The 15,863-nt window shown below is 39.6% G+C and overlaps 1 protein-coding gene across 1 annotated transcript in view; it reads right to left on the reverse strand.

Annotated features, from left to right (window-relative positions):
• Nucleotides 1-2,173: 2,173 nt before the first annotated feature.
• The window catches only part of GOLPH3 (golgi phosphoprotein 3), a 57,668-nt gene continuing 43,978 nt past the window's right edge, over nucleotides 2,174-15,863 (reverse strand). Inside the window, exons 3-4 of the mRNA XM_015139792.3 lie at nucleotides 13,608-13,722; nucleotides 2,174-4,101 (exon numbers count right to left, since the gene is read on the reverse strand). Coding sequence (XP_014995278.1) covers nucleotides 3,677-4,101; nucleotides 13,608-13,722 — 540 coding nt within the window. The 3' untranslated portion in view covers nucleotides 2,174-3,676. The remainder of the gene's footprint in view (nucleotides 4,102-13,607; nucleotides 13,723-15,863) is intronic.

A 15,863-nucleotide genomic window follows, 5' to 3' on the forward strand; every position in this document is an offset into this window, starting at 1 on the left:
ACTAAGTATGCTACAATACTTTTTTATGAGAATCATCTAAATGTCCATTAATGGAAGATTTAACTAAGCTATACAACAACGCCATTCAAAAGAATGACGTGTACTTACCCTGAAATCTCTCCACAACGTAAGCACAAAAAGTAAAATGCACATCAGTGTATAATGATACTAATGGGAACCATTCTACACCAACTGTTCTATCAGGAGTAAATATCTGTATAATTCTAACATTGGGCTAAGAAAGTATGAACACCAGTTTAACCAAACCATGTTACCGTCCATACCCCTTTGAAGGAGAGCCTGCAAGGTCATGAACATTAATACCACCACTTTACTGATACTGTTACAGAATGTATGACATTTGTGCAGAATTTACAACAGTCAAGCATGTCATCCTGGGACCCAATGGGATGAGATGAATTGGAACTACGTCAGTTTGTCGGTCATCTTAATCCGGACAAAAGTGAAATGGAGCAGTATTATCTCACAATATATAAGTTAATAAAAGATAGAGAAGCCACAGAGTTGGAAAGTAAACTTCATAAATACCTCACATAAACTTGCGACTGCTGGGTGGGAGTAGCCAGGCCTGGCAGCCATGGACCCTTGACAGTATCAGGCTGGGTGTCACTACTTACTGGTCCCATGTGCCACTGAACCAATCAGGCCCTAGCCCCTTTTTCTTTCTTTTGGGAGATGACCAAATTCAAGGGTTTACTACACTCAGAGTATTGTACTTATCTGTTCACGAACAGTAAGAAGGGTTGAGTGGTGGAACGAGTCAGAGATCATTGATCGACCTTGCTTCAGGAGGCCAGGGACTTTCCTGGTGATTAGACAATTCTGCTTTCTTTTGAGAATATACACAATTAGTCAACTTTTTCATCCTCAAAAGATAATTTATGTAAGTTATACCACGATATTAGAATAGAGATGTTCTTTAATCTTTTTATTTTGCAACACCATGAGAGTATTTTGCATGCCTGTTCTGTCTCTGTTAGGGAAAGGAAGCCCCCTCCCAGTGCCCATGTTAAGAAAGGAACAATTGTAGCTGAATGCCATCACTGTTCTTCAATCGCCTTAGGATTAAAAGCTCGTACAGTCAGTAGATAATGTGACAATGAGCAAATTCTCCTCTCTGAGCTTGTTCTTCACAAAGTGAAGATAGTAACTGGAATTTGGGGAGGTCAAAATGAGATATAAAATAGCATGTGCTTATTAAGCTTCTGTTAGCACACTGTGCCAATCAGGTTATTTTAAGGAACACTCAATCAATTACAAAACATACGAAGCCACCAAAAAAGAAACAGCAACTACTAATTCTCTGCACAGTAGATATCTACGTAAAGGCTTTTAATCAAACTGGCATAAACCCATGGAATTACTGCTCTTAACACAGACAATATTTATTTCCAGGGAGTCACATCATTCCTGCTTTCAAGAGGACTGAAAGCAACAATATTCCACAGGACAAAGAGTTCTTGATAACACCACTACTACCACCCCCAGATTTTACTACACTTCCTCTCCTCTGGATATGGAAACATACTGAAGTTGGGGCCACACACAGGTAGAGCTAAGTGTGTACTCTGGTCTAGAACAAACACTGACAGAAGTTCAGGCGAGGCCCTTTTCCCCCTTGCTTGGGAATACTGATGCTGCTGATGAAGTGAATACCTCAGAAATCTATTACCTCAGCTCTAACATCGTCTCAAGTGAAAAACAGGAACTTTTCACTCGATAAGAAATTCCAGTAAACTGGTATCAGTTTCCCAATATCTACTTTATGGGAAGAAACTTTAAGTTAATAATTCCTACATGTAGTTACCACCAGCAGTGTCATTTTTGAAGGTAAAGAAGGTTATTTCAAAGGATAGAAAAATGTCTTTTTTCCATGCATTAAAACTGGGGCCTTAACCAGCGCCCTGTGTTTGCAAATACAGTTTTATTGGAACACAGCTTAACCAATTGATTTGTATTATCTCTAACAGTTTTCATTCAGTAAAGTTCACTAGTTGCAACTGACACAGCAGGTGGCTCACAAAGCCTAAAATATCTACTATCTGGCCCTTTAAGAAACCCAACCCCTGCATTAAAATATTACAATGCTATAGTAAGTAAAATTTTAAGAAAACTAAATGAGAATACAAAAATACAAATGACATGCTTGCTCTGATTCAGGCACTTTCAAGATCATAGTTTATTTATTACTTCAGATAAAAAGATAGTATACATATTAGGGAATCCCTTAAAATTCAACTCTAGAGTTATACACCATCTAGTACTTTTGCAATGAATGTTAACAACAACAACAAAAAAATCTCTAAACACCTGAAAGCCCCACTATTAACATGGACTATGGTAATAAAAAAATTTGACATTTAATTTGTTCAATATATAGTATTTACATTATGAAATCAATGGTGATGATACAATAAACAGTGATAAAGAAATAGTAAAAATAAACTTTAAAAAGCAAAGGTTTATAGTCTGACAATGCTAATTATCATAATTGTATATAAAATATTAAAACATAGCAGAGCTTTCTGTTACAAAATTCTTAATCCTCTGGGCTGTAATCATTACTTGCTACCAATTTACATGCAACATCTGCTAGGACTGACATTTGATTTTTTTCCCCAAGAACGTGTGAGTAGATAAATGACATTTCAGAGCAGACATTAATTTACCTGTAGACAGAAAAAGAAACTCAAGATTGGTACTGGTCACAAGCCTCTTCCCAATAGAAATTATAAAAACAGTAAGATAAAATTTTTTAAAAATCTAAAAAGAGGATGCATAGGCAAAGAGTACCATAAATGGCACAGCTCAAAAATTCCCAGGACCAATCAGACACACATCTTTTCTCTCTCCTTCAGTGATGACAGGTCAATTTCTCCATCAAATAACCATGACTGAAGCAAGTGAGGGGCACCAGGTGTACAACCGATTAAATCTTGCAAAATACTAAGATGGGAGGAGGGGTGGGCAGAAGAAGGGGCAATTTATATATAATTCAAACTATATACAGCATAAATGGAATGCAGCCCATCCCAGACTGGCTCTGTGAAACAACTGGACCTTTATAGTTAAAATTATAACAAGTGTAATAATACAATAGATTTACATGGGAAGCAAAATCCAAGGGGCATTTTATATTAAGTATTTACTGTGCTGTTTCAATTTAAAAATAATTTTGCTAAGTATACATCTCAACTGAAGTCTATGTATAAAACGTCCTAATAGATACAGATATTTACCTTTGGTGAGTTGAAGGCCTTTTTGTGACTTCTGTCTGAACTGTAGGCAGAATGCTAGATGTACATGCACATATGGAGAAACTCAAGCTGAGGTCATCCAAAAGCTGTGCATATGAGGCTGGAGGTACTTTGAAAGTCAAAGTAAACCAGAAACCCAAAACAGGTAACAGTGAGGATGGCAAAAGGGAATGGAATGCCAATATGGCAGTAAAACTTTTTTTAAAAACAGAAAGAGGAAGGCCTCTCGTACCAGCAGAATCCTGTATACATACAAAAAAGAAAAAGCCACCCACCATTTTGTAAAACAGAAGCCAATTATAGTGTGGGAAAGTACAAATTACAGAAAACCAGAAGTCAACAGAAGAAAAACTACTGGTTTACTTGAGAGAAAGGAGAATGGTTCAACCCAAGCAGAGTTACTTGGTGAATGCTGCCACCACCGCCCACAGAACCTCATTGGTGTTGGCCTTCAGACATTCCACCTCGGGGTCTAAGTCGAGAAGCTGCCGCACTCTCTTGGTAGCCAAATCATACTGCTCGTCCAGAAGAGGAGCAAAAGCATTCTCCAGGACGTCCGAGGCATGAGCCAGGTAAATGAGGGCCAGCAAGCGCCTGTCCATGCGGTGAGGGTCATTCACCCATTTGTCAAGAACAGCTTCCTGTACTTTCTTGATGAGGCGCTGCTTAATGTTGTTGTTGGTGAGGGGATGTGTTGTCATGTCAAAAAGTAGGAAGTTCTGTTTCTCTGTTGTCAATACACCCTTTTCCACCAGGTTTTTAGCTAATCGTTCCCGTACATTTCTTAACTGATAATGCAATTTTAATGGATTCCATGTCTCACCTAAACAAAAGATTTCAGAAGTTAGAAATGATGACTATTATCTGCTAATTTTGCAAAAATTTTGTACTATTAAAATAAACAGTAAAATCTGATTTTGCCCCAAGAGAAACAGAAGAAAATCTGCCATGTTTTTCTCCCTAACTAGACCATGAATCCCTTAAGCCCAGCCAGACCTTTGGATTCTAAGCACCCAGCACATCCTCAGCCACAAGAGTCACTCAGACGACTAAACTGCAAGCAGTCTTCAGACCAGAGTCAGTCACCCTTAGTCTTAAGTGGAAATGAGCCAAATATGACGTCTGAGCTTCCTTCTAGCTGCTGTCAAAAAGCAGCCAATAGCCAAATAAGAAGTTTTCTATTAAACACCAGTCTGCAACTAACAGACCCCCCAAAAAAAGCTTCCTGATTGTTATTCCTGAAACTGCTACATATATACAGCCTATAGAGGTAAGAAAGCCTGTTTAGGCCATGCTATTATTAGATGACAATATAAAGCTAATTCTGGAAGGACACAAATTTTCACAATTTTAACCTTGCCATCTATACACATTTCCTTTTGAGAGAGAAATATTTAAAATAAAACCAAATGATTTTTCACTAAAGTGGGTTCTTCTTTATAGAAAACTGGAAGGAAATACATCAAAATATTAATCTTACTTATCTTTGGGATTATGTGTGCTAAACTTTTTTTGTGCTTTCTGCATTTTCCAAATGATCTCCAATGAACATGCAACTATTTTTATACTTAAAAAAACTATAATATTTTTCTAAATTAGAACATGTTAAAGATCAACCACAGGCATCTTTTTTAAATGCAAATGTTGTAAGGTCGAGATTTTGTAATACTGAGAGAAAACCTTCAACCACACTGTCCATTACAGGAGCCATTACCCACATAGAGCTATTTAAATTAATTTAAAAATTCAGCTCTTCAGCGGCACTAGACACATTTCACATATATAATAGTGACACATGGCCAGTGGCTAGACACCACAGGAATAGAACATTTTCATCATCAAAGAAAGTTCTAGCGGACTATCTTAAAATTTTAAGCTGCTATCTTAAAATATATTACCATTCAACTGGATACAGACATAATTATTTTCCTATACTTAACACTAAAGAACACAGGCCTATGATGAAGTAATCATTCCTAAAACTGCCCTCTCACTGTAATTAGAATTCTGGATAAAATACATGAAAAAACTGTTTTCAGACACTAGTCAAAAGCAGCCCAGAACTGTGACACATGAGTGCAGCCTATGTGAGCCAGAAAACCGCCTAAGCTTACCACCTAGAGGCACGTCCCAGGCAGCAGAGCAGGCAGGAAGACCCCAAGCAGAGCACAATAGTCACATCACGTTAAGGTAGCAGAGATCAGAGTTCAGGGTAGCTAAGGCAGCTGCAATGTGCAAAGCAGACTACTGGAGAAGGGGGACCTACGCAGATAAAGAGGTCTAGAAATCAGCAAGGTGTTCCTTGAGTCTTTGGCTGAAAGCTAAGCTACACGTATTAGGGAGAGAAATTCCACAAAGCTAGGCAAAGAACAACTACCAGAAAGTGAACGATTCCAAGAGTTCAGTAGAGCTGGGAAAAATGTGATTGCCAACTAGCCAGAGAGCAAAGGCCTCACTAAAAACCAAGGACATTCAGAAGGAATACTAGAAAATCCGCACCTTAGTTGTAGGACTAAACCGGTCCTAGAGTATAGACCACCCTAGATCTGCCCTAATAAAGATTAAAAGTGAACAGGCGTGGTAGCTCAAGCCTGTAATCCCAGCACTGTGGGTGGCCCAGGCAGGTGGACCACCTGAGGTCAGGAGTTTGAGACCAGCCTAGCCAACATGGTGAAACCCCATCTCTTCTGAAACTACAAAATATTAGCCAAGCATCGTGGCAGGTGCCTGTAATCTCAGCTACTTGGATGGGTGAGGCAGGAGAATCACTTAAACCCGCAAGGCAGAGGTTGCAATGAGCCGAGACTGTGCCACTGCACTCCAGCCTAGGCAACAAGAGTGAAACTCCATCTCAAAATCTAAAAACAAAAGCAAAAAGATTAAAAGCAAGCTGATCCACAAGTAACTTAGTTGCTTACCAAGACAAAATTCAACACTCTTTAAAGAAAGACCATAAAATTCATCACTTAACATTCACAGTGTCCAGCATCCAAGTCAAAAAAAAAAAAAATCACTAAACTTGCAAAGCAGCAAAACAGTGACCTAAAACTAGGAGTAAGGGGGAAGTCAACAGAAACAGTCCCAGTCTAGGCAACATGGTAAAACTCTGTCTCTACAAAAATATACAAGTTAGCCGGGGCCAGGCGTTGAGGGGGGTATGCTTGTAATCCCAGCACTTTGGGAGGCCAAGGTGAGCAGATCACTTGAGGTTAGGAGTTCAAGGCCAGCCTGGCCAACAAGGTGAAACCCCACCTCTACTAAAAATACAAAAATTAGCCGGGCATGATAGCAGGTGCCTGTAATCCTAGCTACTCGGGAGGCTGAGGCAGCAGAATCGCTTGAATCTGTGACGCAGAGGTTGCAGTGAGTCGAGATTGCGCCACTGCACTCCAGCCTGGGTGACAAGAACATGACTCTGTCTCAAAAACAAAAACCCACAACAAAACAAAACAAAACAAAACAAAACAAAAACTGCTAGTGTCCTAGTGCAAGTTATCTTAATCTATTTCTCCATTTACTCATCTATAAGGTGAAAGTAACAAATTTATCAAGCTCATAGGGCTATCACGAGGATTAAATGATATATCAAGTTCTTAGAACAAAGTCTAACACATGGTGAGCTCTCAGTAAATGTTAGCTATTTGTGCAGAATAAACATTCTGGCAGAATTTAAAGTATTTATAATGTTCTAAGAACCCTGTTAGGTACTGAGAATACAAACATTAGGATATATCTCTAACCTTGAAGGAATTTAAAATCAAGTGAAAGTCACATTCATAATATATTACATATTAGAACCAACTATACTGGCCAGAAGAAAATGGGAATAGGGCCATAAGAACAATGTGAACAAAGTGCCTAGAGGGTAAGAAATGACTATGGTTTAATGTGATGGGGTATTTCATAGGAAAGTTACAGAAAAAAAGGATCTTCAAGCTAAATCTTGAAATCCAGCAGGATTCACCATATCCTAACAAAAGGGAGAGAAGCCTGAATTCCAGGCAAAAGAAACAACAAAGTACATAGGCATCAGAATAGCATAAGCCCTGGAGTAGAGGCACACATCCTTCAACAGTGTGTAACTTCCATCTTTTTTTTTTTGAGACGGAGTCTCGCTCTGTCGCCCAGGCTGGAGTGCAGTGGAGCGATCTCAGCTCACGCAAGCTCCGCCTCCTGGGTTCACGTCATTCTCCTGTCTCAGCCTCCCAAGTAGCTGGGACTACAGGTGCCCGCCACCACGCCCGGCTAATGTTTTGTATTTTTAGTAGAGACGGGGTTTCATCGTGTTAGCTGGGATGGTCTCGATCTCCTGACACATCATGATCCACCCGCCTCAGCCTCCCAAAGTGCTGGAGTTATAGGCGTGAGCCACTGCGCCCGGCCACTTCCATCTTTTTATAATTGTGTAAACCCAATGTCTCACCAATAAATAACTGCTGTATCTTTCAATAGTATGAGTTTTGCTTTTAGTTTTCTAACGTCAATGGCAGGTGTTAGACAGCCTAAGACACTAGGCTAGAATTGGGTAACTATTGTGTTATATGACTTAGGGAAATTTAAACTAATGCAACATAAAATAATAAACAACCAAACTTACATAAAAGCCTATTTTAAAAACTACAGTTCAATCCTAAGATTAACTATGTAAAGAATAATTTGTTAAGTTATCAAAGTATTATCCCCTATCAATTTTAATTTGGTATCACAGACTTAATATGTTTATGTAGTCACAAAACCAAAGTATAGCAGAATAAATGACTCCCAAGCCATCCATTTTTATTTTACCTTCCAAAGCCAAATAGGAAGGAATTCTATGCTCCAGAGACATCTTAGCCAAACAACATCGACTGCCAAACAACAGGAGGGAAAAATCAAGAAATGAATTATTCTGAGAGATCTACAGTTAAACTTCTCTTTGCAGCTCTCCACTCCCCCCAAAAAAATACCCCCTACCCCACACACACATCCCTCTAATGCTGCTCTATAATATATTTTTTCTCATGGGAAGTAAGTGGGATTACTAGTTTATGACTCCTGTCTCTTATACTGAACTTATGCTAAGGTTTATCCTCACCTTATCCTCAGTTAAAACTTACGTATTGCAAACAGTGAAAATTTACACTTAGTAAATTTTACAGAAGTTCCTGTGGAAATTTCCCAATTCCAAAGTATGCTAACTTATAGTTTAATGTTTCTAGTAAAAATGAGAAGAGCCTAAACACAGACCCACCTTCAAATAAAGTATTCCACTTATGACTGGACCTTCCTACTGGCAATCATTTCTGCCTCAAAGGAAGCAATAAAAAGGGAGCCAGCCACCATCTTATCTTGTAGTAATTCCCTGGGAAGAGGGTAAACCCATGTGCTCACTCCAACAAAGAGAAGATTATTCAGATCTCCTCAAGTGTTAGAAAAAAATGAAGAAATCTAAAGAGCAGAAGGCTAAAGCCATGTAGGAAATATCCCAAATGTTGTTTAACAGTATTTGTGGTACAGAAAAAAGGCACAAAGTAATAACCAAGTGGTCAAAGTATCTTGGTATTCCAGAATTTCTGCCTTTTCGAAGAATTAAGCTAAATCAAAAGAATAAAGTCACACCTGAGTTGAGCATAATTAAGACATCAGTGTAAGTGGGATGGGAAGACAACAGATGGATCTCTGAGGAAAAGATGCAATAAAAGTTTGACTAGCTTCTACAGATTTCGCTGCTTCAATTTTTAAAATAGTGAATACTTATGTTACTGTGATCCAAGCTGTTAGTCCTCAGTCCCTAAATTATTCACCATATATGTGAAAAGACTTTACAAGTCATACAAGCAAATTTAAAATGTAATTAATCTATTCATATTTACTTTTTTTGTAAAGGAAATTGTGAGAAGTAAATATGGAGAGGAAAAGTTATTTAAAGATTATTCATGTCCACTGCCCAACAATCGCTTCAGTGGAGAATGACATGCTGACAGGTACCTCAATCATTTCACTGCAAAGAACACTTATCTTCCTTGACATTGTGTTACAAAACTAAAAGCAGCTTTGGCCATAAATTTGGCAGTGTAGTGATTCCTTGTGACCAAACTGGTCAACCATGCCTTAAGATTTCAGAAGCTAAAAAATATTCTTTAACAGTAGGCTTAGCCTGGGCAACATGATGAAACCCCATCTCTACCAAAAAAATACAAAAATTAGCTGGGCATGGTGGTACATGCCTGTAGTCCCAGCTACCTGGGAGGCTGAGGCAGGAGGATCAACTGAGCCTGGGAGGTCAAGACTGCAGTAACTGCATCACTGCCCTAAAGCCTGGGTGATGGCGAGACTTTATCTCAGAGACAAAACAAAACAAAATACAGTAGTCTCTCAACTTGCGTCAAGTCAAACATATGTATACTTTTAAATTATTAGAAAATGTTGGCCGGGCACGGTGGTTCACACCTGTAATCCCAGCACTTTGGGAGGCCGAGGCAGGCAGATCACGAGGTCAGGAGATCGAGACCATCCTGGCTAACACAGTGAAACCCCGTCTCTACTAAAAATGCAAAAAATTAGCCGGGTGTGGCGGCGGGAGCCTGTAGTCCCAGCTACTTGGAAGGCTGAGGCAGGAGAACAGCGTGAACCCAGGAGGTGGAGCTTGCAGTGAGCCGAGATCGCACCACTGCACTCCAGCCTGGGCAACTGAGTGAGACTCTGTCTCAAAAAAAAAAAAAAAAAAAAAAACAGAAAACATTTAAAATTTATCAACAGTCTTTTTTGTTTGTTTTGTTTTTTTTGAGACAGACTCTCGCTCTGTCACCCAGGCTGGGCTGCAGTGGCGCGATCTCGGCTCACTGCAAGCTCCACCTCCCGGGTTCACACCATTCTCCTGCCTCAGCTTCCCGAGTAGCTGGGACCACAGGCGCCCACCACCACGCTCGGTTAATTTTTTGTATTTTTAGTAGAGACAGGGTTTCACTGTGTTAGCCAGGATGGTCTCTATCTCCTGACATCGTGATCCACCCACCTCGGCCTCCCAAAGTGCTGGGATCACAGGTGTGAGCCACCGCCCCTGGCCAACAGTTTTAACATGTATACATGTACAGTATAAATAATAATAAAATGAGCCCCTGGGTATCCTCTACCCTAGGTAAATAAACTGTTCTTTATTAAAACATTCCTTGGCTTCTCGGCAAGGAATCCCTCTGAACAAGTACATTTCTTTCTTTGCATTTCATTCTTACCCTTCAAAGGCCTAATCTAAGTTTCACTTCCTCTTGTAATTACTAAAGTTCCCAAGGATTTTTCTTTTCTCTGAACTACTGAACTTTCAGAGAACCACACTGTCAAACTCTCATCTGTTAAATTATTAGATGTATAAAACTGTTCCTCAAATGGATTTTAAGATTCTTTCAGTCTGGGAGCACCTTTTAAATTTCATAGCACATATGTCAATAACTAGTGCAGTAACTAGTGTTTGATACCACACCGCATATTGAAGCAACAGAAAATTTTTAAAAATCTAAAATCAGCAAACTAGCCAAATAACTGTATGCCTAAATATAGTAAAAACGGTAAGTTACCTTATATATATTTTACTACAACTAAAAAATCAGCAAGCTGGTATCTTGATACTTTCAATTAGGTGAGTAGTAGATATTTTTTCTTTTCTTCTTTTTACATGTTATTTGCCAGGAGATATTTTCTTATTTTCTTAACTTTAAAAAAAATGTCCTTTTTTTCCTTCTCCCACTCTGGATTCTGTTCCTTTATTCTGAAGTGGCAGCATTCCCAATATATGTCAAGAGCAAGCAACTCAAGTGCTACAGGCAATGTTCTGGCATCAATAGCCAAGCTAAAACTCACAGGATATTGTTTTTTAAAGAACCTTGGTAAGTATTAGTCTCACATTTTACCCAAATTTCTAATCCAAATAGACATTGTTATGCAAAATCCTAACTGTATTTACATACTTGTGAGAAAGGCTTTTAGACTTCTCATCTTTTCACTGCTTAATCAAGTGGGGACAGTGCAACAGCAGCCAAAGGTGAGAACCAAGTTCAGTTAGCATTTATATTGATAAGCTTCATTTACAAAATGTTACTTAACAGTTAAGTGTAAGATGGATTTCAGAACAGGAAAGTGAAGGCAAAGCCCACTCTACATTCCACAAAAAGAATCTTTAGCACTGTAACACATCTGCCAAAAAAAATTCACCACAACTTTGAGAAACCCTTCTTTTGGTCAGTTGGGAACCAAATTACAAATTATAATTTGCAACACCAGAAGCAGTCATGGGCCAACACTGGCAGCAGAACATGAGAAAGATCCAAAGACTGGTTAAGCCAATGCTCTCTAGACAATGTACAAAATGATCCATCACAGTATAAACATTATTAGTAGTTCTATTTCTATCTTAAAACATTATGTTTGCTAATATTTAACATATAGAGTTGACATTAACACCCTGAGTCTGTTAGATGGCTGCATGTCACTAATAGGCATACATGAGAGGCTAACTCAGAAAGCACTGACAATGTGATGGGTATTTGTGATAATTAAGTGAATTTGCAGGTAATATCATCTAGTTTTAACCAAACAAGCCCTCATCAAACGGGCAAAGTAATTTTAAAAGATTCTTGCAAAAGAAATTACAACTGAAGACAACTCTAATAAGCATAAAGGGGGGAAAAGTGTAAGTCAGAGTTACTCTCACTCAATGAGATAAAAAGGAAAATTAGAGCTACAAGAGGGTTATCCAACAAAAATGCAAATTTATCAAGAATACGTTTATGTTCTCTACCAATAAGAAAAAAGAATGAACCTTACCCTAAGTGTAAAGTGCCCATTATTGCCCTGTTAGCTAAAAATGGTGTGTACTTAATTTTTAAATAAACAAATAAATACAGGCTGAGCATGGAGACTCATGCTTACAGTCCCAGCGCTCAGGGAAGCCCTGACGGAGCACCACTTGAGGCCAGGAGCTCAAGACAACCCTGAGCCACACAGCAAGGTCCTATCTCTACAAAAAATAATTTTTTTCTTGAGATGGGGTCTTACTCTGTCAGCCAGGCTGGAGTGCAGTGCCATTATCTTGGCTCACTGCAACCTCTGTCTCCTAGGCTCAAGCAATTCTCCCACCTCAGCTTCCCAAGTAGCTGGGACCACAGGCATGTGCCACTACATCTGGCTAATGTTCTGTATTTTTTGGTAAAAACAGGGTTTCACCAGGTTGTCCAGGCTGGTCTTGGAACTCCTGAGCTCAGGAGATTCACCCACCTCAGCCCCCCAAGGTACTGGGATTACAGGCATGAGCCACCATGCCTAGCCAAAAAATAAAATTTGAAAAAACCTAGCGAGGCATGGTGGCACACACCTGTAGTCTTAGCTACTCTAGAGGCTGAGGCAGAGGCTGTAGATCACTTGAGCCCAGGAGTTAGTTCAAGGTTACAGTGAGTTAGGATCATGCCACTGCACTCCAGCCTAGGCAACAGAGTGAGACCGTGTCTCTTAAAAAGAAAAATATTTATGTATAAACAAAATCAGCTGGTCCAAGTATAGCAGTTAATTACAGCTAACTGATCACAGTTAGATTTCTTTGTTCCCTCCCACTCACACTGCTTCACTTGACTAGTCCCCCAACCCCTAAAAAAACCTCTTTTACTGACAGAATATCCCCATAATAGGACTTTTAGAAATCCTGCTTATCTATAAGAAAACTCACATCATGTTAATATAAAGATAACTTTAACATAAATGTCATAGTCCTCCACGCTATCAACCAAGCTTTTCACATACTCCTCCCTAAGTTTGCACCTCCCTGTCTCCTTGCAGTTAGGGGAGACTGTGTGATTTGCTCTGATCAATGAAACGTGAACCACATGTCATTTATAATTAGAAACTTAAAAGCCAGAGTGATGTGCTATGCTATTCCTCCTTTCATGACAGTGACTGATGCTGCTCCAGGTGGTGGTGGCTCCATCTGCCTGGCTGCCAGAGTGAGGATGAGGTAGCCTGTGACTGAATGACAGCCTGAATGAGAAATGAATGGTTGTTTTAAGCAACTGAGGTTTTGGGGTTTGTTACTACCACAGCTTAACCTAGCCTATCCAGATTAAGGTAGCATGTGGTAATTTTGATAAAGAACACAGGAGCTCTAAGAAAAGAATATTACCTTCTCATTCTGTATCTATTCAGTATTGTTAAAGAGAATGAAATTTTATAAAAACCATTACTTCTTCACTCTATGACTGATAACTTTCATGCTTCTAGCTATGTTGTATAGTTCCTTTCTAAAGGATTTAAACTTTTACATAATCTTTTAAACAGAAATTGGTTTTTGGTTTATTCACAGAAGCTTACCACTAAGTAATTCAATCCAGTTCTGGACCGTTTCTGGAGGCTGAGTTTCCTTAACATGCTTCAGAGCTTCATCAAGAAGAACATCCCCTGTTGGAGCATCCGACTTACAGATTACCTAAAAAGAAAGCAAAAAGAATGAAAAGATGCACTGATGCCTTTTCTGACTTGATCTCATTAAATGAAAACTAAACAATTATATAAATAATTCATTATGCTTAAAGCCTCAAGCGTTCATGTAATACCAAAGTTCTGATTTTAAAGTACTTTTATGTTAAGGAAATCCAATACTTAACCTAACCAGATTAGACATAATAATGAATGAAAACTGGCTGGACTCAGTAGCTCATGCCTGAATCCCAGGGAGAGGCTGAGGCAAGCAGATCACTTGAAGCCAGGAGTTCAATACCAGCCTGGCCCCACATGGCGAAACCCTGTCTCTACTAAAAATACAAAAATTAGCCAGGTGTGGTGGTGCACACCTGTAATCCCAGCTACTCGGGTAGCTGAGGTGGGAGAGTCATTCGAACCCAGGAGGCAGAGGTTGCAGTAAGCCAAGATCACGCCGCTGTACTCCAGCCTGGATGACAGAGTGAGACTCTGTCTCAAAGGGAAAAGAAAAGAAAGCTACTAGCCGGGCATGGTGGCTCATTCCTGTAATCCAAGCACTTTGGGAGGCCAAGGCAAGTGGATCTCCTGAGGTCAGGAGTTCAAGACCAGCCTGGCCAAAATGATGAAACCCCATCTCTACTAAAAACACAAAAAATTAGCTGGGCATGGTGGTGGGTACCTTAATCCCAGCTACTATGGAGGTTGAGGTAGGAGAATTGCTTGAACCCAGGAGGCGGAGGTTGCAGTGGGCCGAGATCGTGCCACTGCACTCTAGCCTGGGCAACAAGAGGAAAACTCCGTCCCCCGCCCCCCCGAAAAAAAAAAAAAACAACTACTGTGCAATAATTAGTAAAGCAACATGCTAGGACAGTTTATACTCACTGACTCTTTTCATCAGTGAACCTTGGACTATGTGATCCAGAAATTCATTTAAGCATTATTATTAGTTCCAAAAATAAGACTAAATTATAATTAAGAATTCAGTACAGGTTGAACATCCCTAATTTGAAAATCCGAACTCCTTCAAAATCTGAAACTTTTTGAGCACCAACATGCATCCATTGGAATATTCTGGATTTTAAATTTTCAGGTCAGGAATGCTTAAGTATAATAAAATATTCCAAAATCCAAAAAATTCCAAAATCTTAAAACATTTCTGTTCTCAAGCATTTCAGACATAGGGTATTCAACCTTATATTATAAAGGTGGTATTTCACATCAGTGAAGAAACGAATTTTTAAATAAATGTCATTAAAACTGGCTAACAAATTAGGAGCAAAAATTAAGACTTGGCTCTTCTGAGCTTATATTGCAATAAAAGATAAAGATTTAAATAGGAAATATAATTTTAGAGGTAAGAAAGGTTTCTTGGTTCCTTTTTTTTGGAAACGGAGTTTTGCTCTTGTCACACAGGCTGGAGTACAGTGGTGCAGTCTCGGCTCACTGCAAACCTCCACCTCCCCAGTATAGGCGATTCTGCTGCCTCAGCCTCCCGAGTAGCTGGAATAATAGGCATGCACCACCACGCCTGGCTAATTTTGTATTTTTAGTAGGGACGGGATTTCTCCAAGTTGGTCAGGCTGGTCTCGAACTCCCAACCTCAGGTAATCCACCTACCTCGGCCGCCCAAAGTGTTGGGATTACAGGCATGAGCCACTGCACCTGGTCCTGAAAGGTTTCTTTAAAAATTGTCCCCACTAGCAGAAAGCTTAAAGAAATTATCAATAGCTTTGATTACATACATTTTTTAAATACTGCAACTTTTTTTTAAAAAGCTACGCTGAGGCTGGGGGCGGTGGTTCACTTCTATAATCCCAGCACTTTGGGAGGCCAAGGTGGGTGGATCACCTGAGGTCAGGAGTTCGAGACCAGCCTGGCCAACATGGTGAAACCTGGTCTCTACTAATAATACAAAAATTAGCCAGGCGTGGTGGCACACACCTGTAAACCCAGCTACTCGGGAGGCTGAGGCAGGAGAATCGCTTGAACCCGGGAGGTGGAGGTTGCAGTGACCCAAGATTGCACCATTGCACTCCAGCCTGGGTGACAAGAACAAAACTCTGTTTCTAAAAAAAAGCTACATTGAGATATAGAATCCATTTTAAAAGTGGAAAAATCCAGAGGGAGGGATGGAAGGGAAAATGTTAC

This window comes from Macaca mulatta, chromosome 6 (genome assembly GCF_049350105.2).
Source record: "Macaca mulatta isolate MMU2019108-1 chromosome 6, T2T-MMU8v2.0, whole genome shotgun sequence".
Classification (NCBI taxonomy): domain Eukaryota; kingdom Metazoa; phylum Chordata; class Mammalia; order Primates; family Cercopithecidae; genus Macaca; species Macaca mulatta.